The sequence below is a fragment of the Helianthus annuus genome, chromosome 15 (assembly GCF_002127325.2).
Source record: "Helianthus annuus cultivar XRQ/B chromosome 15, HanXRQr2.0-SUNRISE, whole genome shotgun sequence".
Classification (NCBI taxonomy): Eukaryota; Viridiplantae; Streptophyta; class Magnoliopsida; order Asterales; family Asteraceae; genus Helianthus; species Helianthus annuus.
In genome coordinates this window covers 1861723-1881151 of record NC_035447.2, presented here as the reverse complement: position 1 = coordinate 1881151, position 19429 = coordinate 1861723, and the positions used below count along the sequence as shown (strand labels likewise).

Genomic DNA, 19429 nt, shown 5'->3' with positions numbered 1-19429 from the left:
TTTGAGTGTCTACTATATGATCTCTGATTAAGTGACAATCAATCTCAATGTGTTTAGTTCTCTCATGAAATACTTGATTTTTAGTTATATGTATTTAGCTATATGTATTTCACATCACATCAAGTCATCAGAGGTAACCCGAGTTCACTCAGAAGATGACGAACCCATATCATCTCTGATGTAACATCTGCCATAGCTCTGTACTATGTTCTCTGATTCAGCACTTGATTCGGATATAGTATGTCGTTTCTTATTCCAAGACACAAGATTTCCTCCAACAAAAACACAATATCCGGTAGTGGACCGTCGTGAAATACGACAACTTGCCCAGTCTGCATCTGAGAATCCAGATATACGTCCATCTCCATCTTCTATAAAAGCACCCACATGGCAATGACCCTGATCAAAATATAAGATCCCTAGACTTGGTGTGGTCTTGAGATATCCTAAGACACGAATAGCACATCCGAGTGTCCAATGAATGGAGTGGCCATGAACTGACTTAAGACACTGACGACAAGAGAAATATCTTGTCGTGTAACTATCAAATAATTAAGCTTTCGAACCAATCATCTGTATCACTCGAGATCCTTCAGTGGGCTTTCATCCTCTGGAAGGAGCTTCCTCGTAGGAAGCATATGAGTGTCAACTAGCTTGCAAACCAGCAAGCCACACTCAGTTAACATATCAAGGACATACTTCCGCTGAGAAAGGAGTATACCTTGTGGGGAACGAGTTATTTCTAGGAAACTAATATGTAGAACTATAAGATATATATATATATATAAATTTTACATAAATACGTGTTGTGTTTCCAGATATATTTCCCTAAAATAATATATATAATTTTTTATATATTTATTACCGATCAGGACGAGTTACAACTCAAGTTAAGATAATTGTTTGTTTATAGACCCGAACATGAGTTTCATACGAGAATACAAAGACAGGTTATGATGATTTTATTGTTGCTGCAGTTGTCTGTCGACTACATCTTAGTTCGAGTCTTAGGCTAGGGCTGATCGTATAGTGAACGGAAAACGAGAAATCATATAATAGATAGGTCCGCTTATAGGTCATATCAGGAGGTCCGCTTATTCGTCACTATATAGGTTCGCTTATCTGTCAAGATGAGAGGTCCGCTTATATGGACATGTCCATATAAGCGAACCCTGTAGCCTATATATAGGAGAGTCATAAGAGCGGATCAGTAATCAGTGTGTGCATGTAAAGGAGAAGCTCTGCCAGTTTGTCTCCGGAACTTGTAATTTGTCAGCTAATCAATAAACGAGACGTTAAATAGTGAAATCAAGCTACACGAAGACCGAATCAATGAATTCCGCCTCTGATTCTGTCTAAGTACTCTTCTGATCGACTCGTCAGGTCGTCAAACGATCCTACAAGTGGTATCAGAGCTCAGGAGGAAGAGTTCTTACCGTTTAGCTCGATTTTCACTCAAAATTCTGATTTCTACACCTTCTTTCATTAGATCAGGGAGTTTTACCGGTTAAAATTGGATCAAAATCTCACAGATTGTGTGTTACTGGACAAAGACAAACCCTTGAAAGTTTCGGACCAAATTATGGACTAAAAATGGGTCAAAACAGCTTCGAACATAGGTTCGCTTTTTCGGACAGTTAAGTAGATCCACTTTTGTGAACAAGTTAAGTTCGCTTATTTGTACACTTTTAGTAGATCCACTCCAAATAGCATCTTGGTTCATTCACGAGATCCGCTTTTAGGTACATAATTGTCGCTAGTTCGCTTTTGAGATCCGCTCATAGACACTTGTTTGTTGAAGGTTCGCTTATCAGGTTCACTCTTGGGTACATCTATCTGGTTCGCTCATTGGGTTGTGATCAGGTCCGCTCATAGGACTGATTCTGGTTCGCTTTTGTGTACAAACCAGGTCCACTTATTTAACCAAGTAGGTCCGCTCGAGTGAACAATCAAGTTCGCTTTTGTGAACTTTACAGGTGGTCCGCTTTTGTGATCATAACCTGTTTCGCTTTTGTGAACAACAGATACTTGTCGGGATTATTTGAAAATGACAATGAGGTTTGATGAGCAGGAAAACAATGATCTTAAAAGGTTGAATGATTGGTATCGAGGATATCTTAGTAGTTCTTATCAGAAATTGCCCAAAGAGGTTTGGGGTAAACGTTTCGAATGTTTTCTGAGCAAGAAAGATGAAAAATTGGATGATTTGGAGAAACGTTTTGATCGGTTGATTGACTATTTGAAGGAAAATCAAATAGTAATAACAGAAGCTGATAAGATATCAAAGTTTGCTAATGGATTATAAGCTGAATGGGATGATTGCTTGAAAAATTTGAGAGAAAATTATGATTTTTCACAAATATCCCTGAATAAATTCATTAGAAAACTTAAAAATCACGATTATGAGAAGTATGAAAAGAAGAGAGAGATATTGGATAAGATAATAATGAATTTGGAAGATTTGAGTTTAGATGTGATAAAAGAAATAAACAAAAGAATCAATGTTTGTTGGACACAAAAAGAAATTTGATATATGATATGAAAAGAGGTTGTTATATTGATGATGATGAAAAACCTATTGATTTTGTTACAATCTTTGGTGCAGGTACTTATAAGATAGAGAAAGAACAAGTGCCAAAGGTTGAAGAATCTGTGAAGAATGAAATTTCATGTTCTGAAACAGTGTGCTCCAAATGTGACAGCTTCAAGACTGAGAATGACAAACTCTCGAAAGATGCGGAAAGTTTGACATCGAAAGTTAAGAAGTTGGAAGATGAGAAGCAAACTGATGAAAAGCAGATTCTGGATTTACAGAAAAATTGTGAGAAATTGAAAATTGAAAATGACAAACTGTTGGGTAGTTTGAATAGTTTGACATCAGAAAACAAAGTTTTGAAAGAAAATGTAAAGGGTTTTGAAAGCAAACAGAAATCCTCAGAAAATGAAGATTTCTGGATAAAACTAGAGAACAAAAATCTGAAAGCTAATGAGACAAAATTTCAAGAACGGATAGAAGTTTTGGAAAGTGAAAAATCTGTTCTTGAAAACTTGAAGAATGTGAATGAAAATTCAATCAAGTCTCATCTTGAAAGAATATCTCAGTTTGAAAAAGAAGCTGAGAATTCCAGAAGCAAGATTGATGAACTTGAAAAGAAATTGATAGGTTTTGTGACTGCTTCAGATAGTTTGAAATTTCCCTGTCCAAAACCAATCAATTCAGTTCCAATAAGTGAAGATGTCACAAACTTTGACAATGTCAAAGTTGAAGATTGTGATGAAAAATCTGATGATGTAAATGAAAAATTAGAAAAACAAAAATTGTTTTTAAATTTGAAAGAAAAATTTCAGAAAACTGTTCTACAATCGACTGAAAAAGGTGAATGTTCTAAACAAAGACATTTGAAGAAGAAAGTGGAACAAAAACAAAAAGATAATAAAAGTTCATCAGATCGATCATCCAATCGTAATGAAAAATTACAAAAAGTAAAAAATGAAAACTCAAAAAGTGTAGGTAATAAGTGGTGCAGGTTGGATCACAGTGCTGAAAAGTCAAAACCAGCAAACTTGAGAAAGGAATACCACCAAGCCAAACAATGTTATGATCTGAGTATTTGGTGTGAAAAAGGTGGTCCATGGTATGATAACAGAGTGTGTTACCGATGCGGCTATCAAGGACACATTGCTGTTAACTGCCAGGGTTGGAATTATGAGACCAGAAGATGCTACAATTGTCAAATCAAAGGTCACATTGCCAGAGAATGCCCAAGGAGATCGAATGAAAGATTGAGGGTTAATTCTCAGAAATCGGCAAAGATTCCAGTCAAAGTCAAGCCCCATGAACAGAAGGTTCTAAAACCTAAAGTTCAAGATCAGACAATTCAAGAAAAGAGAGTTAAACTTTCACAGGGGCAGAAAGACAGACTAAGGAAAAAGAGAAAGAAGGCGAGAGAGTATCTCGAGAAGATTTTGTCTTCGGGTTCATCCGTTGGAAAGAATAAGAGTTCTGATGAATCAACTTCCTCGGCTGCAAAGTCAAGCAAGATGAGTTCATCAGATACAAATTTGAGGACAAAAGAGGAAAAGAGGAAGAAGAAAATGGTCGGCGATGAATCTGACAGGTCAAAGTCAGACAAGCCACCTGCAGGCAATGAGTCTGGTTCGTCAAAGCCAGAGGAGCCATTGGTTGAGGTAAAAAAAGGAGAATTCAAATTTAACAATGGATGATGCAAATTTTCCACCATTGTTGAATAAGAATTCGAAATCATCCAAGGACCGTCAAGCTTGGGTGAATCTGTTCAAATAGAAAAACCTGACTTGCCGGAGATCCCAAGTTGGTATTGTGGATCATGAATCGGCATCCTTCTAAATCTGTGTTTGAGGTTTTGCAGGACTTGTCGGAACTCCCAGGTTTGTAAGCGAGGAGTAGGAATCGGCACCTTGAGAATTCAACCAAAAGATGGTAATTGGTTGAAAAACAGGTTTGAAAAGCTTAATTGCTAAACCTACAAGTGGTTGTATGTTTGTGGTTGTTATAAGTGGTTCAGAATGAGAACCAGTTGATCTTACAAGTAGTTAAATCAAGGTCATTAAATTGAACTTGAGTTAATTATTATTCAGAAGATTGGTAAAACAATGTGATGATTTGATCCCCAATTTTACAAAAGTTAAAAACAACTAAACTTATTTTCTGGAAAAACCTTTCTGATTAAAACAAACTTAAGTGTTTTGAAATCATTATGGGAAAATAGTTTGTTGAGAGGGGGAGTTCTGATTGTTTTACGCCATGTGAATGGAGAATTGATGCAATTTTCATCAAGTTGTAACCTTTGTACAGTTTGTTTCAAATTTTCCCAGAAAATCAAAATTGAAACATATTTTGATTTTAGGGGGAGTAAGATTTAAAAAAAATTAGAAAATTTGAAAATGTAAAAAAAATTGAAAAATGAAAATGAGTTTTGGTGCAAATAGGAGAAATGATAGTACATCAGCTAGAGTGGCACAATACGCTAAAGATTTGTAATGCATAAATGCAATTAAGCAGTCTCGCTAAAGATGTGCCGGTAGGTTTTTACAGAATTAGTAGATCAGTTTGGGATACAAACATAAATTTCACTTGCGTCTACGTGGGGAACACCTCCAGGATATATAGGTAACCCCTGAAATCCTGTTTGAAGGGTCCCAATATTCTGAGATACTAGGTCTTTATGCTCAGTGATATCTGGGGTATTATCCCGGGACTTCTGCTGTATGGAAGTACTGACCTAGTCCCCGGATAATACTTTCTGCAAAAAGCTGTGAAATAGAAGCTCACCCTCAGCAATTTGATTAAACAATAAAATTGATAATCTTTGCTGTTGTAAAAAAGATCCTCTAAAGGGGACCCACCTTAAAGTCGAAGCCGTCATCTCTCTGCGTATACGGAAGTATCGACCTGAGCTCTCACGGCCCTCGCACATAACCCCTTAACAGATATCAGCTATGGTATACTCACCTGTAAGACTGAATACTGGGGTCTGGATACGGGAGTATATACTGAGGTGGGACACATGTAGATGTTTTAAGTTCTAAAACACTAAATCTGTATCCCGAACGAGTTGAACATTTTGTGAGAATTTAAGTGGATCAATATATCGACAATCTACGCGAATTGTTTAAAAGCTTAAAATGAAATAACAGCTTAACGGTGCTAGTGTTTAGTCAGCAGTTGATATGATACTCTTGCACGAACTCACAAAAATATGTTTGTAAATATTTCATTTCTGCATTTTAATTGATGTTATTGCATTTGTGTTTCATATTTGAAAAATCCAAAAAGATTTTCGACAACTGATGTTGGAGAGCTGAAATTCAAAATCTCAAAGGCTAAACAAGATGAATAGTTGGTTTGGTTAAAGTGATTTGAAATGGTTAATCAGATTTTGGAAAGTTTAATAAATTGTTAAATGTGAAAAATTCTTGAATATTCTTAAATAATTAGTTGATTCATTAAGTTGAATTACAATTATGTTGGTTTGTGATAGAGTGTATGAGTTGTGCAGGTTTCTGATCCTGTTGCTACGGAAAGCCAGGAGATACAACAAAACCTGAGAAGAAGTTTAATCTGATAAAGCCAGGAGTTGATTTCAATGGTGATAACGATTTCCAGACGGCGATCCCAGCATGATGATAAGGGGAGTCTGATGAAAGTTAGAGCCAGAGAAAGATCCAGGCATATAATTCCAGGAAGAGTTCCTGAAGAAAACCGATCAAGATTGAAGAGCTGTAAATGTTTGAAGACTCTCACTGAAGATTCCGTCAACATTCAAGGGGGAGTCTGTTGGTGCAGTTGTCTGTCGACTACATCTTAGTTCGAGTCTTAGGCTAGGGCTGATTGTATAGTGAATGGAAAACGAGAAATCATATAATAGATAGGTCCGCTTATAGGTCATATCAGGAGGTCCGCTTATTCGTCACTATATAGGTTCGCTTATCTGTCAAGATGAGAGGTCCGCTTATATGGACATGTCCATATAAGCGAACCCTGTAGCCTATATATAGGAGAGTCATAAGAGCGGATCAGTAATCAGTGTGTGCATGTAAAGGCGAAGCTCTGCCAGTTTGTCTCCGGAACTTGTAATTTGTCAGCTAATCAATAAACGAGACGTTAAATAGTGAAATCAAGCTACACGAAGACCGAATCAATGAATTTCGCCTCTGATTCTGTCTAAGTACTCTTCTGATCGACTCGTCAGGTCGCCAAACGATCCTACATTTATCATTTATAATATATATTAAATATACATTTTCGAGAAGCCAAAGATATATATCACCAACAGCTCATCGAGTCAAAGTATTTCAAACCAGCAAAGAATTTCTATCGAGTCTAGCTAGTTGGGTGAACATTATACATGACCAACTTACATGGTATAGGTATTTCATTAGACCTTAAGGTCTTCTTACTTGTTTTAGGGCAAGTTTAGATCACGTATACGACTTTGGGTTATTTGTTAGCATATCCATTCCAGGTGAGTTCACGACCCCACATTTTACGGTTTTATAAGGGTTTACATATTTGGATACCCATCTGCCTATTTGCACACCCAAACCTATATACACACGTACAGACCTGTATGATGCGTATAAGGTTTATATCTCCGACTAAGTGGTCAAACCTCGTACATTGTCAAATCAGTCACAAATACGCAATGTACAGGGCCTATACGAGGCTCTTATACGTTGCGTACAACCCTATACGACGCGTATATCTGTCTGATTTGACTATGGTACAAGGTTGTCTAGGCACGTGAATAAAGGTATACGCTGAGTATAGGTCTATACGCGCCTTATATTTTCCAAATTCAAGTTTACAAATAGTGACATGCAGACGATTCTTCATCATTCACCCACGAGAACTAGTTTGTTTATCATTTTCTTCGCATTCTTCGTTGGTGATTGTAAACAACGAGTTGACGCCAACCCACGCGTTGTGGCGGGATGTTAATTATGATGCCTTTAGTATCACTATATTATATGTTGATTATGAATACCTTTAGCACATGTAAAATTAAGAAGTATGAGAAAACAATATTTTTTTGTTATGCTAGAAGGGTCATTTTCTTGAAGAATGATTATTACATCTAAGGATTCGGGAGAGATGTAAAATGGATGGGTCTGCGGGTTAGTGATTGTGAAACTAAACAATAGAAAGAAAAATATGCATATTTAGGATAAACATTCCTGCAAGGTAAATCATATATTTTGAGTGTTGTCAAATAAGTAAGTTATAATTCACTAATCGGAAAAAAAAAAAAATCTAATATTCACATGGTGAAGATCAAAATGTTTTGTAAGGCCATATGCTTCTACATATCCTATGCATATGATGATATGTTTTGGTTAAACAAAATAGCACAATCTTTTAATTAGGATCTTAACATCAATGTTTTATGACTGACTGAACTTTAATAACTAACTCAATGGCTAGGGGTGAACATCGAAAAAATTATATATCTAAAAAATTCTATACGAAACGTACATACATAACACTACTGACCGAAAAATTCGGGGGGTCGGGTGCCCCTCCCGGCCCTTTCAAAGCTACGCCCATGTTCTGACCGATATAGGACATAGCCTAATCGGTACTGGTATTAGGATTTCTCAAATGCAGATATTCGGTAAAATACAATACTGTATCCGTACCAACTTTTTTTGGTATTTCGGCATTCGGTACTGAATTAGAATTTAAAGAATTTTTCTTTGGAGGTTTTCATAATGATGGCTCCATAATCATCCGTAATATCCCCAGTCAATAGTAATTCAAAATTCAATATACTTAAAAACTCAATCACTAATTTTGCATATCTTCAATCGTCAAATAAAGAATAATCAAAAGACTCTAAACTGAAGATATGAAGGATTCTTGGTAATGACTAATGTGTGACTAACATTATATTTAACACATGGGAATAATTCATTTGATTGAAAGTAAAAGGAATTAGTCATACAAAACTTCATCGATTTTAAGTAATTCAATCTCATAACATATACAAAACACATAATCACATGAACAACATTGTCTCTACCATCCACATAACATTCTTCAACTCCTTCAGATAACCACTAAACCCTAAGATCATAATCACTTTTTCATTTACATAATAAGTGATTATACGCATTATCGTTCACATTATGTCATTTCAGGATCACATTTCTCACTCAAAATTACGATCAATTGTGTTCGTATATCATGATAGCGTCATAATTTTGCTTGTTGTTCTTTATGATTTCCTGATACATAAACCTGCAAATCTCAATAACAAAAGAATGATGTATAGTATGAACAATCAAAATCAAAACTGAATACGACCGAATCAACCAAGCAGTACACGGGGCCGAATTGTTATAACCGAATTGTTGTGCACAATGGGGCCTTCTAGAAGGTTTACAGCTGTAATCCTCTATGCCTCTGCCTCATGTTAATTCTATTGTAAAAGAAAGGTCACTTTCTGTTTAAGTCTGGGTTGTAATCGTGCGGAGATGTTTCAGGGTTTTGCTATAACTTAACTATTACGTTGCATGAGCCTGCGCAAGGATATGTTATTAGTTCTATCTCGGCGCGCGGATGTTAAAGGCTGCTTTCTTTTAAGTTTTCTTCTTCTGGAACCAGTGCGCAGCCTCGCAGGGTTCTCTTGAAAGAGGTTTATTGTGGTGAAGTTGTGGTACGGTCCAATGTGCCTGCGCAAGGTTTTTGGAACCATACCCCTTCATCTCTGGATAGATAAAATGACAAGAATACCCTCATGTGCAAGGCACATGACCATATTTAACAAAAAAATTGACTGAATTAGGGCTAAAGGACATAATGTGCAGGATTTTGAAACATTAACGACAAAACTCGTCAAATTTAAAGATAAAGGATACCGTCTGCATTTGGTACAAATATAGATGACAAAACTTGTAATTTACTCATATGAAATAGTATTCAAAGATGTGAAATAGGAGAACCCAAAAAAATTAATTCGTCTCACATAATTATTACACGTTATTTATTTATTAGGATTAAATATAAGAAAAGACTTCGGTTGACCCATATTTTTTGTGATGATAGATGAACACGTCTTGTGTCCCTGGAGTAAAAGAAAATGTTAAATGTTTAGTGCACGAAAAGTTATACAATTAGCAATTTTACTTGTCGCGCGTTGCGGCAGCTTCAAAACGTACAGTAACTTGAATTTATAATGAAAATCTAATATTTACTATATAATTAAAAAACCACTTTAGGGACACTTGTCTTCATATTAGAACATCTCTTATAGATAACTAGGTTAGAACCCCGTGTATTACACGGGTTGAATAAATGTAATTTTATATATTAAAGATTTTAAAAAATTATATCTTTATAAACCCCGTATATTGTACGGGTTAAATAAATGTAATTTTATATATCAAATAGTAAAAAAGTTATATCTTTGAAAACCATGTGTATTACACAGATTAAATAAATGTAATTTTGTATACTAAATACTAAGAACGTCGTATCTTTAAAAAAAAATCCGTATATAATCGGGTTGAATAAATCTACAAAATAATAAAAAACACATTCTTAAAAACCCTGTATATTACACGTGTTGAATAGATCTAAAAAAGAGTTATATCTTTAAAAAACATGTCTATACACATATTAAATAAATGTAATTTTGTATACTAAATACTAAAAACGTCATATTTTTATAAAACTCATGTATAGTCGGGTTGAAAATCTACCAAATAATAAAAAAATTATATCCTTAAAAAACCATGTGTATTACACGTATTAAATAAATCTAATTTTACATAGCAAATGATAAAAAAGTTATATCTTTAAAAACTTTGTGTATTACACGGGTTATATAAATGTAACTTTGTATAGTAAATAATAAAAAAATATATTAATAGTAAATAATAAAAAAAATTATATTTTTAAAAATCCCGCATTTAACACGAGTTGAATAAACATAATTTTGTATACCAAATAATTAAAAAGATATATTTTTTAATAAATTAGGATAACATTTAATATTAACTTATTATTTATATATTGAACATAATATAAGTAGGAAAGAGATGTATTTGTTTTAAAAATATATTAAATTAACAATTTAGATTTCAGGATAATATTTTATTAAAGTACGATAAGATTTTAATATTAATTTATTTGATTAATATAAGTTAAGTATAGATGTGAGGATAACTTCAATAAATGATACGTGTCCAAAACTTGGTTTCTTTTATTATAATAGATAGATTTTAAGTCATCATGATAACATTGAATACAATTCCATACTATACAATAATATATGTTACGATTGATCAAAATTAGTTAAAATCTAAGTTCTAAGTTGGTAAGCTTGGTTAGGTTCTTATAAGTCAAAATTAGTAAAAAAAAAAAAAAAAAAAAAAAAAAAAAAAAAAAAAAAAACCATGACCCTAAAGATAAGATAAAAAATAACTAAAATCTAATAACCAAAATTAACTAAAATATAAGTTCCAAGCTAGTCATTGAATTTGCCACATAAATAATTATGATTTTTTTTAGAAGAGATTTTTTTTTCATAAAATATGAGATAAGGGTAAACTAAATAAAAAAGTGTCAATTTGATAAATAATAATATTAAGTATAAAAAGGTAGGAAATTACAAATGTAGACATCTTCAATGAATGACACGTGTAAAAAATTAGGTTTCTTTTATTATATAGTATAGATTACTACTATTTTAGTTTAATATCTTCTAATTAATTATAGATAACCCACCTACTAATATTATTTAGTTTAATATCTTATGGATAATTATTATTTAGTTTAATCTTCTTCTCATTTATAATATTATTTATTTGAATTAATATTACTTTTATATTTATCTATTTACTTCAAATTCAAACTTAATTATCTAATTTGATATTAACTATAAATTTGAACATTTTGTTTAGTTTGGTATCAAATAGATTTTACGAAACTTAAAATAAAATTAACTAATATTATATACCATTTATACATTTACGGAGTTTTAAATAAAGGGTTAAATTTATTGAGACTTTGTTAACAAATTTTTCAAATACAGAATAATCTATTTTTATCACGAAAACTAAACTTTGTGTTAATATATTAAATACTTTTATTTTCACTATACATACATTTACTCGACCCGTGTAATACATGAGGTTTTTTAAGATATATCTTTTTATTATTTGATGTATAAAATTAGATTTATTCAATTCGTACAATACACGAGGTTTTTTAAGGATATATATAATTTTTTTTATTATTTAGTACAGAAAATTACTTTTATTCAAACCACCGTGTAATACACATATTTTTAAAAATGTATTTTTTTTTTGTTATTTGGTATATAGAATTACATTTATTCAACCCGTACAATATTGTTCTTATAAATATAACATTTTATTATTTAATAAATAAAATTATATTTATTCAACCCGTGCAATAAATGAGGTTTTAAAAGATATATTGTTTTATTATTTACTATATAAAATTTTTTTATTCAACCCGTGTAATACACGGGGTTATAACCTAGTTTATAATAAAAGACTCCAAATAATGATACATGTCATTTTCTCCTTCAATCTCATAAATTTTATTTATAATTATTTAATAAATTTCTTTTAAAATTAATATTAATATTAATAACTTATATATAGATATCATTTATTTTTATCCTTATCTTTATCTAAAGAGTAATAAATAACTTTAATTTTGCAATTTAGACCCTTTGTTTTTTTTTTACTTTTAACCCAAAGTTTTTCATCTTTAATTTGCAATTTAATCCCAACTCTTTTCTATTTTCAATTTTGGTCCACCATACTTATCATCTTTCCCAAGTTTTTGGTTTCGTTCTAAATTTTCTGAGTTAATGCACCGCAACGTGCATGTGAGGTTCAACATTTTTTTCGTATATTTTTTCATGTTTGACTGGCCCGTCGCAGTACATCTATTTTTTTTTTCGTTTAACAAGTTCGACCAACGCGCGGGTCCTGGATTGACTTAGTATTTTTTTTCTATGTTTTACGTTTCGATTTAATTTCTCTACAACGCGCGTTCGTGATTCAAAGATTTCATGTCTGCTTTTCGCTCGGCGTTATTTTTTTCGTTTTTATTTAATTTGTTTTTACGAGCTTTTTCGGTGTTGGTGGTCGCTGACATTGGTATAGCATTGGTACTAATTGACACAGTTTTAAAACAAGCGCTGCAACGCAGGGGCTTAATACTAGTGTATTATATATAACCCAACTTGTGGGTTGTTATCGCAAGTAACAGGAGGTCATAGATTTGACCCAGAAAGAAATTGATCAATAGCAATTTAGCAGAGGATTTATCAAATCCAGTGGTGATTGAAAGACCAGTTTCTTCAAAGTCTTGCTCTAATACCAATTTGATGGCTCTTAACCGTATCGATGAACACAATATAAACGAAAATTTAGATAAAGACACGATCATATGACAATAAATGATTCGTATTACTATTTCTATATTGAACGAATGAAAACAAATGATCCCTACCGGCGCTATTTATACACGACGTACTATTTATAATTATAACTAGTTACAATATTAGCCCAACGTTTCATATATTTACATTTAGGGCGCTAACTACACTAACAAAGTTTGTTAACTAAACTTAACGACCTTAACCAGATCGGGACTATTTCCAACAGACTCTCCTTGTTCCTGATCAGCTTCATCCAATTCTAATTGGTTTTCTTCTGGTAATTCATCATTTTTGAAGTCCTGGTCAACATTAGTCAACTCTTGGACCTTGTAAAAGAGTCTTGCAATGAAGCAATATGTTATGAAGTTTGCTGAACTAAGAATTACCAAAACCAAATAATACTTGTCTAGCCGACTGCGATTGACCGTGTCCTGGAACCATCCTTTAAATACTAAGATAAGAAAAATGTTTAGCAACTTCCCTATGCCCATCACAAGTGCAATGTATTCCTTCACATAAGGAAGATGTTGTTCTTCTTTTGTTTGCGAGTAGTAGAACTTTAATAGCCCTTCGTCGATAAGCCCTTCCATGCACCCAAGCAAACAAAATTGAGGTACTAACCATAGAAAACTTATGGAAGTATATGCATCATCTACCCCTTGATCAACCAGATGACTGACTTCTTTTAACCTATAAACCTCTAGTTGCCATGCACAAATACAACTTGCAACTCCACAAACTATTCCTACCCCAATTTTAACCTTCTCATTTTTTGGTAAACAACAACCGTATATGAACGGGATAACAAACTTGGAAGAATCTTGAACCAAGCTGTAGAATTGTATTGCTATGACGCTGTCGGTGTTTAGGTTGTTGTATTGTTGTAGATAGAATGTGCTCCCGGTTGCTGATATTAACGACAACACAGAAAATACTACGCACATGGGAATCATTTTTAAAACGCTCTTGAGAATCATCTTATGATCTTCTTGTTTATAAGAACTATTCCTTTTCTTTTCTTTCCCATTGACATCCAAGTGTCGTGTTGATATTTCCGGTGTTTTCCCTTCATTTCCTCCCTTTTCTATATCCATAATCTTTGTAGATCTTTCTTGTCTTGAAAAAATCTTTAAGCACCTGGTCGATCACACGTTAGTATGTTGTGATTCAATTTTTTATATTTGTAAAAGTAACTAGTTGTAATATATATTTCATTTGCTCAAACATTTTTAGAAATTGCTAAGTATATTGTTAAATTGTTTGTGTTTGTAAAGGTGTACAAGATGTTTACATATATAAGTGTAAGGAAAGATTCGACGAAATACGCTTTTAGTTTTATAAAAATGTACTTGTGTAAACTTGAAGCGTGTGTAACTTAGAAAAATCCGTGACAAGTAAATTCCTCATACTTCTTCATTTTGATACTTTTAAGTGTAAATATGTTGGATTTTTTTTCTGCAATTAGAGATCTAAGAATTGTTATAATATTTTATTTATATTTCGCCATGCTTATAAATGTAACAACTAATATACACATTTACAAGAGCAAAGAAACAAAATTGACGATAAAAAATTATATTGAAAAGGGGAGTATAATATAAAATGAGCAAGTGATATGTTTTTTTTTTGTAAATATATATTTGGATCAAGATTCTCATGTTGGTCATGGTTCAACCAATTAAAATAATGGGCCATAGCTAGCCTTACTCTTTCTCACATTATTACCAACATATATATATGCTATGATCTCAATTTATTGTGTTTATATGTAACTATATAAACTTTGGAAATTATATATAATCAGAGAAAAGATAGAGAATTAAGAAGTGTTGGCCCGAACTTGGATCTTGATCTCTAACGAGCGTGAATAACTTGAATAACAACTTTATAATAATCGAATAAGTGTAATACATACAAATCGAATGAGAGTAGTGAATACAAATGAAATCAAACTATCTCTATTTATAGTTTCTAAGAGGTACGAATGAAAAGACATGACTCTTCGTGAAAGGGTGTGTCTCTTGGATTGTGTGGCTATGATTGATCTTGAAGGGGTATGTCGATTCTCAGCCATTCATTCGAACCGTCATGTCTCCTTCTTCCTTCCTTGATGTCGATCTCCGAATGGGTGTGTGTGAGGGACACACCTCTTCGCTAAATGATGGTGGTTAACAAGTTCCATCTTGTCAACTTTAGTCCCTTAGTTTCATAACCGCTTGTAACCGCCTTGTAATAATAAACTAAACTATCTATTCTAAACTAACTAACATGGTGTTAAGAGATTAACTTGGTTTCATTCACCCCCTTAATCTCGAACATCCATGAGTTGCTTTAAATCTTGAATTCCGAGCAGTTCCCTCATTGTAGCAAACTTGATCCTTGCTAGTGCCTTTGTTAGTATATCTGCCCGTTGTAGTTCTCCACTTATGTGCTCCACAGTGATATCTTCGTTTTCCACGCATTCTCTTATGAAGTGATAGCGTGTGTCAATGTGCTTGCTTCTTCCGTGAAAGACTGGATTCCTCATGAGTGCTATTGCTGAAACGTTATCAACTCTGAGTGTTATCTTTTCTTCCTTCCAGCCTGTGATTTCACTTAACAATCTTTTAAGCCATAGTGCTTGACATGCTGCTGCAGTGGCTGCCATAAATTCTGATTCGCATGATGAGAGTGCCACTGTTTGTTGTTTCTGTGTACACCAGGTTATAGGTGATTCTCCAAAGTAGAATACCAGACCAGTTGTTCCTTTTCCTTTGTCTGTATTAACTCCAAAACTACTATCGCTATAACCTGTGATCTTACATCCTCCTTGTCTTTTGTAGATGATTCCATGCTCTTTAGTTCCTTTGATGTAACGTAGTATTTGCTTTACTGCCTTCAGATGTTGCTCCTTTGGTTCTTGCATAAATCTACTTAGTAGACTGACTGGGTAACATAGATCTGGTCTTGTATGCAATAAGTACCTGAGAGAACCTATCAGGCTTCTGTAGTGTGTTGCATCTACTAGATCTCCTTCTTCAGTCTTTGTTAGTTGAGTTCCTGGAGTCATGGGTGTCTTTGTGTCATTGCAGGATAACATATCAGCGTCTTTGAGTATCTTATTGATGTATCCTGTCTGCTTGATGCCTATCTCACCCCCTGCTTGAATTACTTCGATTCCCAGATAGTATGCTAGCAATCCTAGATCGCTCATATCAAACTTGTTCTTCATCTGAGACTTGAAGATGTCTATTTCCTTCTTTGATGTTCCAGTGACTATCAAGTCATCAACGTAGACTCCAACTATTAGTGTAGAGGCTTCATTCGTCCTTGTATAGATTGCGCTTTCTAAAGTACACTTCTTGAAGTTAAGTGACTTTAGGGTTTGATCTAATTTCGTATTCCAAGCTCTTGGTGCTTGTCTCAATCCATACAGTGCTTTTGATAGTCTGTAAACTTTTCTTTCATCTCCTGGCTTTATAAATCCTTCTGGTTGTGATACATAAACTTCTTCCTTGAGGTCTCCGTGTAAGAATGCAGATTTCACATCTAGATGATGTACCTCCCAACCTTGATATGCTGCTAAAGCCAACATTAGTCGTACCGTCTCCATACGTGCTACTGGTGCAAAGACTTCGTCAAAGTCTATTCCATGTTGCTGAACATATCCTTTTGCAACTAGCCTTGCTTTGTGTCTGACAATATTTCCATTTGCATCTTTCTTAGTCTTGAATACCCACTTTAAGCCTATTGCCTTGTGATCTCTTGGCAATTCCGTCAAGCTCCAAGTGTTATTCTTGTTTATCGAGTCTAACTCCGCCTTCATTGCTTCAATCCACTTTTTGTCACTAGATGCTTCCTTGTAATTCCTTGGTTCTTCTTCAGCGAGTAATAATTCATGTGGATCTAACTGAATTTCTTCTGTTTCGTCATACAGTTCTTCGAGACTTCTTAGTCTTACTGGAGTATTGCTGATATTTCCTGTTGTACTTTCAGAAGTGGATGGACCTCCATTTTGTATGTTGCTTGAATTTCCTGCTGAGTTCTGATTGTATGAATATGCTGGCGGGGTTACATAGGAGTCTTGTTCTTCTGTCTGATCTACTCCTGAATCGTCATGATGTGGCCCGCTACTGCCTGGTCCGCTACTGCCTGGACTACTTGGCTCATTTTCTTCTAACTCTGGTGGTATGTCATCTTCATGAATGACAAAGTTCGTCCATTCGGGATTCCCTGAATCTACCGTTTCCATATAACTATCCCAGTTCCATGGTTGACCTTCCATGAACTTTACATCTCTACTGACACATATCTTGTTCTTTGCTGGATCATATAATCTATATGCCTTTGATCCTTCTTCTATTCCAAGATAAACCATAGGTGCGCTTCTATCATCTAACTTCTTTTGTTGAAGTGGTAGTACCTTAGCGTAAGCAGTGCAGCCAAAGACTTTCAAATGTTCTAGATTTGGCTTCCTTCCTTTCAGTGCTTCAAATGGTGTCTTGTTTACCAGGGCTTTTGTCGGAACTCTGTTTAGTACATATATCGCGTGTCGTACTGCTTCACCCCAAAAGTTCTGTGGCATGTTCATTGCCTTTAACATACTGCGAGTAGTGGATAACATCGTCCTGTTTCGCCTTTCTACTACTCCATTTTGCTGTGGGGAGTATGGTGCTGTAAGCTGTCTTGCTATGCCATTTGTTTTGCAATACTTGTTGAATTCAGCCGATGTGAATTCACCTCCTCTATCCGTCCTTAGCATTTTTAACTTGGTCTGCGCTTCCTTTTCCACATTTTCTTTGAACTCCTTGAATGTTTCGAATGCTTGATCCTTGGAAGTTAGTAAATATGCCCACATGTAGCGAGTACAGTCGTCTACAAGTAAGAATATATACTTCTTCCCAGCATGTGTTGGTGGAGTTATAGGACCACACAAATCTCCATAGACTAGGTCCAGAGGTTTTAAAGATCTGAACTTTGCCTGATTTGGAAATGGTGCCCTACTATGCTTTCCTAATAAGCATGCGTCACAAACTTGACTAGCATGACTTATTTGGGGAACTCCATGTACCAAGTTCTTACGAGTCATTTCTTTAATAGCGTCGAAGTGTAAATGGCCTAACCTCGCGTGCCATAACCATGCTATGTCTTCCGTCTTTGATAGTAAGCAGATTGGTTTTCCTGTCTTCAGTTTGACCTTGTACAGCCTGTTCTTCAATCTTTTGACTCGCATTAGTAGCTTTCTGTTTCGATCTCGGATAGTCAGTAAGTCTCCGTCCATAACCACTTTGCAACCAGTTTCTGTAAGTTGTCCGAGGCTCAATATATTGGTCTTCAGACTTGGAATGTAGTATACTTGTGAAACAATCTTTTGTTCTTGATTCATACATTCCAGTAGTATTGAACCTTTGCCTTTAATTTCTACGTGTGACCCATCACCAAAACGTACTTGCCCTGTCACCGTTTCATCTAACTCCTTGAAGTGACTTCGCACTCCTGTCATGTGGTTGCTTGCACCGTTGTCTAAGTACCATAGATTTTCGTCTCCTGAGGCATAACTTGCCGGTTTTATCTGTTCCTCGTTTAGCAGAGCCCTTTCTTGAACATTTTCTTCTTGTATTGTCATCAACAATACGGGTGCTTCGTCTTCCTCGACGAGGTTTGAATGTTCTTGCACTTCGTCTTTCTCAGAACAATCCTTCCTGTAGTGTCCAAACTTCTGACACTTAAAACATTGGATCTTACTTAAGTCGGTTCTTGCAAACTTCCTCCAGTTTCTTGAATTTCCATTTCTGGGCCTTGATGTAGATCCTTCATTTCTGGGACTTTGCCTATTTCCATTGTTTCGCCAATTTCCACGCGTCTGGTTAAACCTACGACGACCGCGGTTTCCAAATTGCCTTCCTCTGTTGTTATCCTGATGTGTAAACATAAGCCTATCTTGGCTCTCTCCTTGAGTTCCTTTCTTTAACTTGAGACGTTCTTCATACGTCTTTAATCTTCCGACCGCTTCCTGTAGCGTCATGGTTTCTATATCGGAGTATTGTTCCATAGAGGCAACGATTTGAGTAAACCTATCCGGTACGCCATTTAAGAGTTTGCGTACTAGAGTCGGTTGACTCATAGTCGATCCTACTTCTGTTGCTCGGGTAACGATACTATTGATCTTTGCGGTAAAGGAATCAATAGTGTCGTCTTCCCTCATTTGCAACATTTCAAATTCTGACATTAGCGTGTGCATACGCGCCTTTTGTACCCGATCTACGCCAACATGTCTAATCCTTAGATTTTCCCAAATCTCCTTTGCAGTCTTACAACTTGCAACTTGCAATACAACGTCCTCTGGTATTGCTTGAAACAAATATGCAATGGCAGACTTATCTTTCTTCGTGTCTACCGTTGCATTTTCTGCCGGTTCAATCGTTTCCCACAAACCATTCGCTTCAAGAATCGTCTTGATACGAATAGCCCAAACCGTATAGTTTGTT

General features: G+C 34.7%; 1 protein-coding gene across 1 annotated transcript; it reads right to left on the bottom strand.

Annotated features, from left to right (window-relative positions):
* Positions 1-13141: 13141 nt before the first annotated feature.
* On the bottom strand, positions 13142-14056 carry LOC110911194 (protein NRT1/ PTR FAMILY 5.5). Its single transcript, XM_022155795.1, has one exon. The coding sequence runs from the start codon at positions 14054-14056 to the stop codon at positions 13142-13144; it is 915 nt and encodes a 304-aa protein (XP_022011487.1).
* Positions 14057-19429: the final 5373 nt, after the last annotated feature.

Bases quoted from the DNA above. Each gene is read 5' to 3' on its own strand.
- LOC110911194 (XM_022155795.1), bottom strand. From the start codon at position 14,056: ATGGATATAGAAAAGGGAGGAAATGAAGGGAAAACACCGGAAATATCA.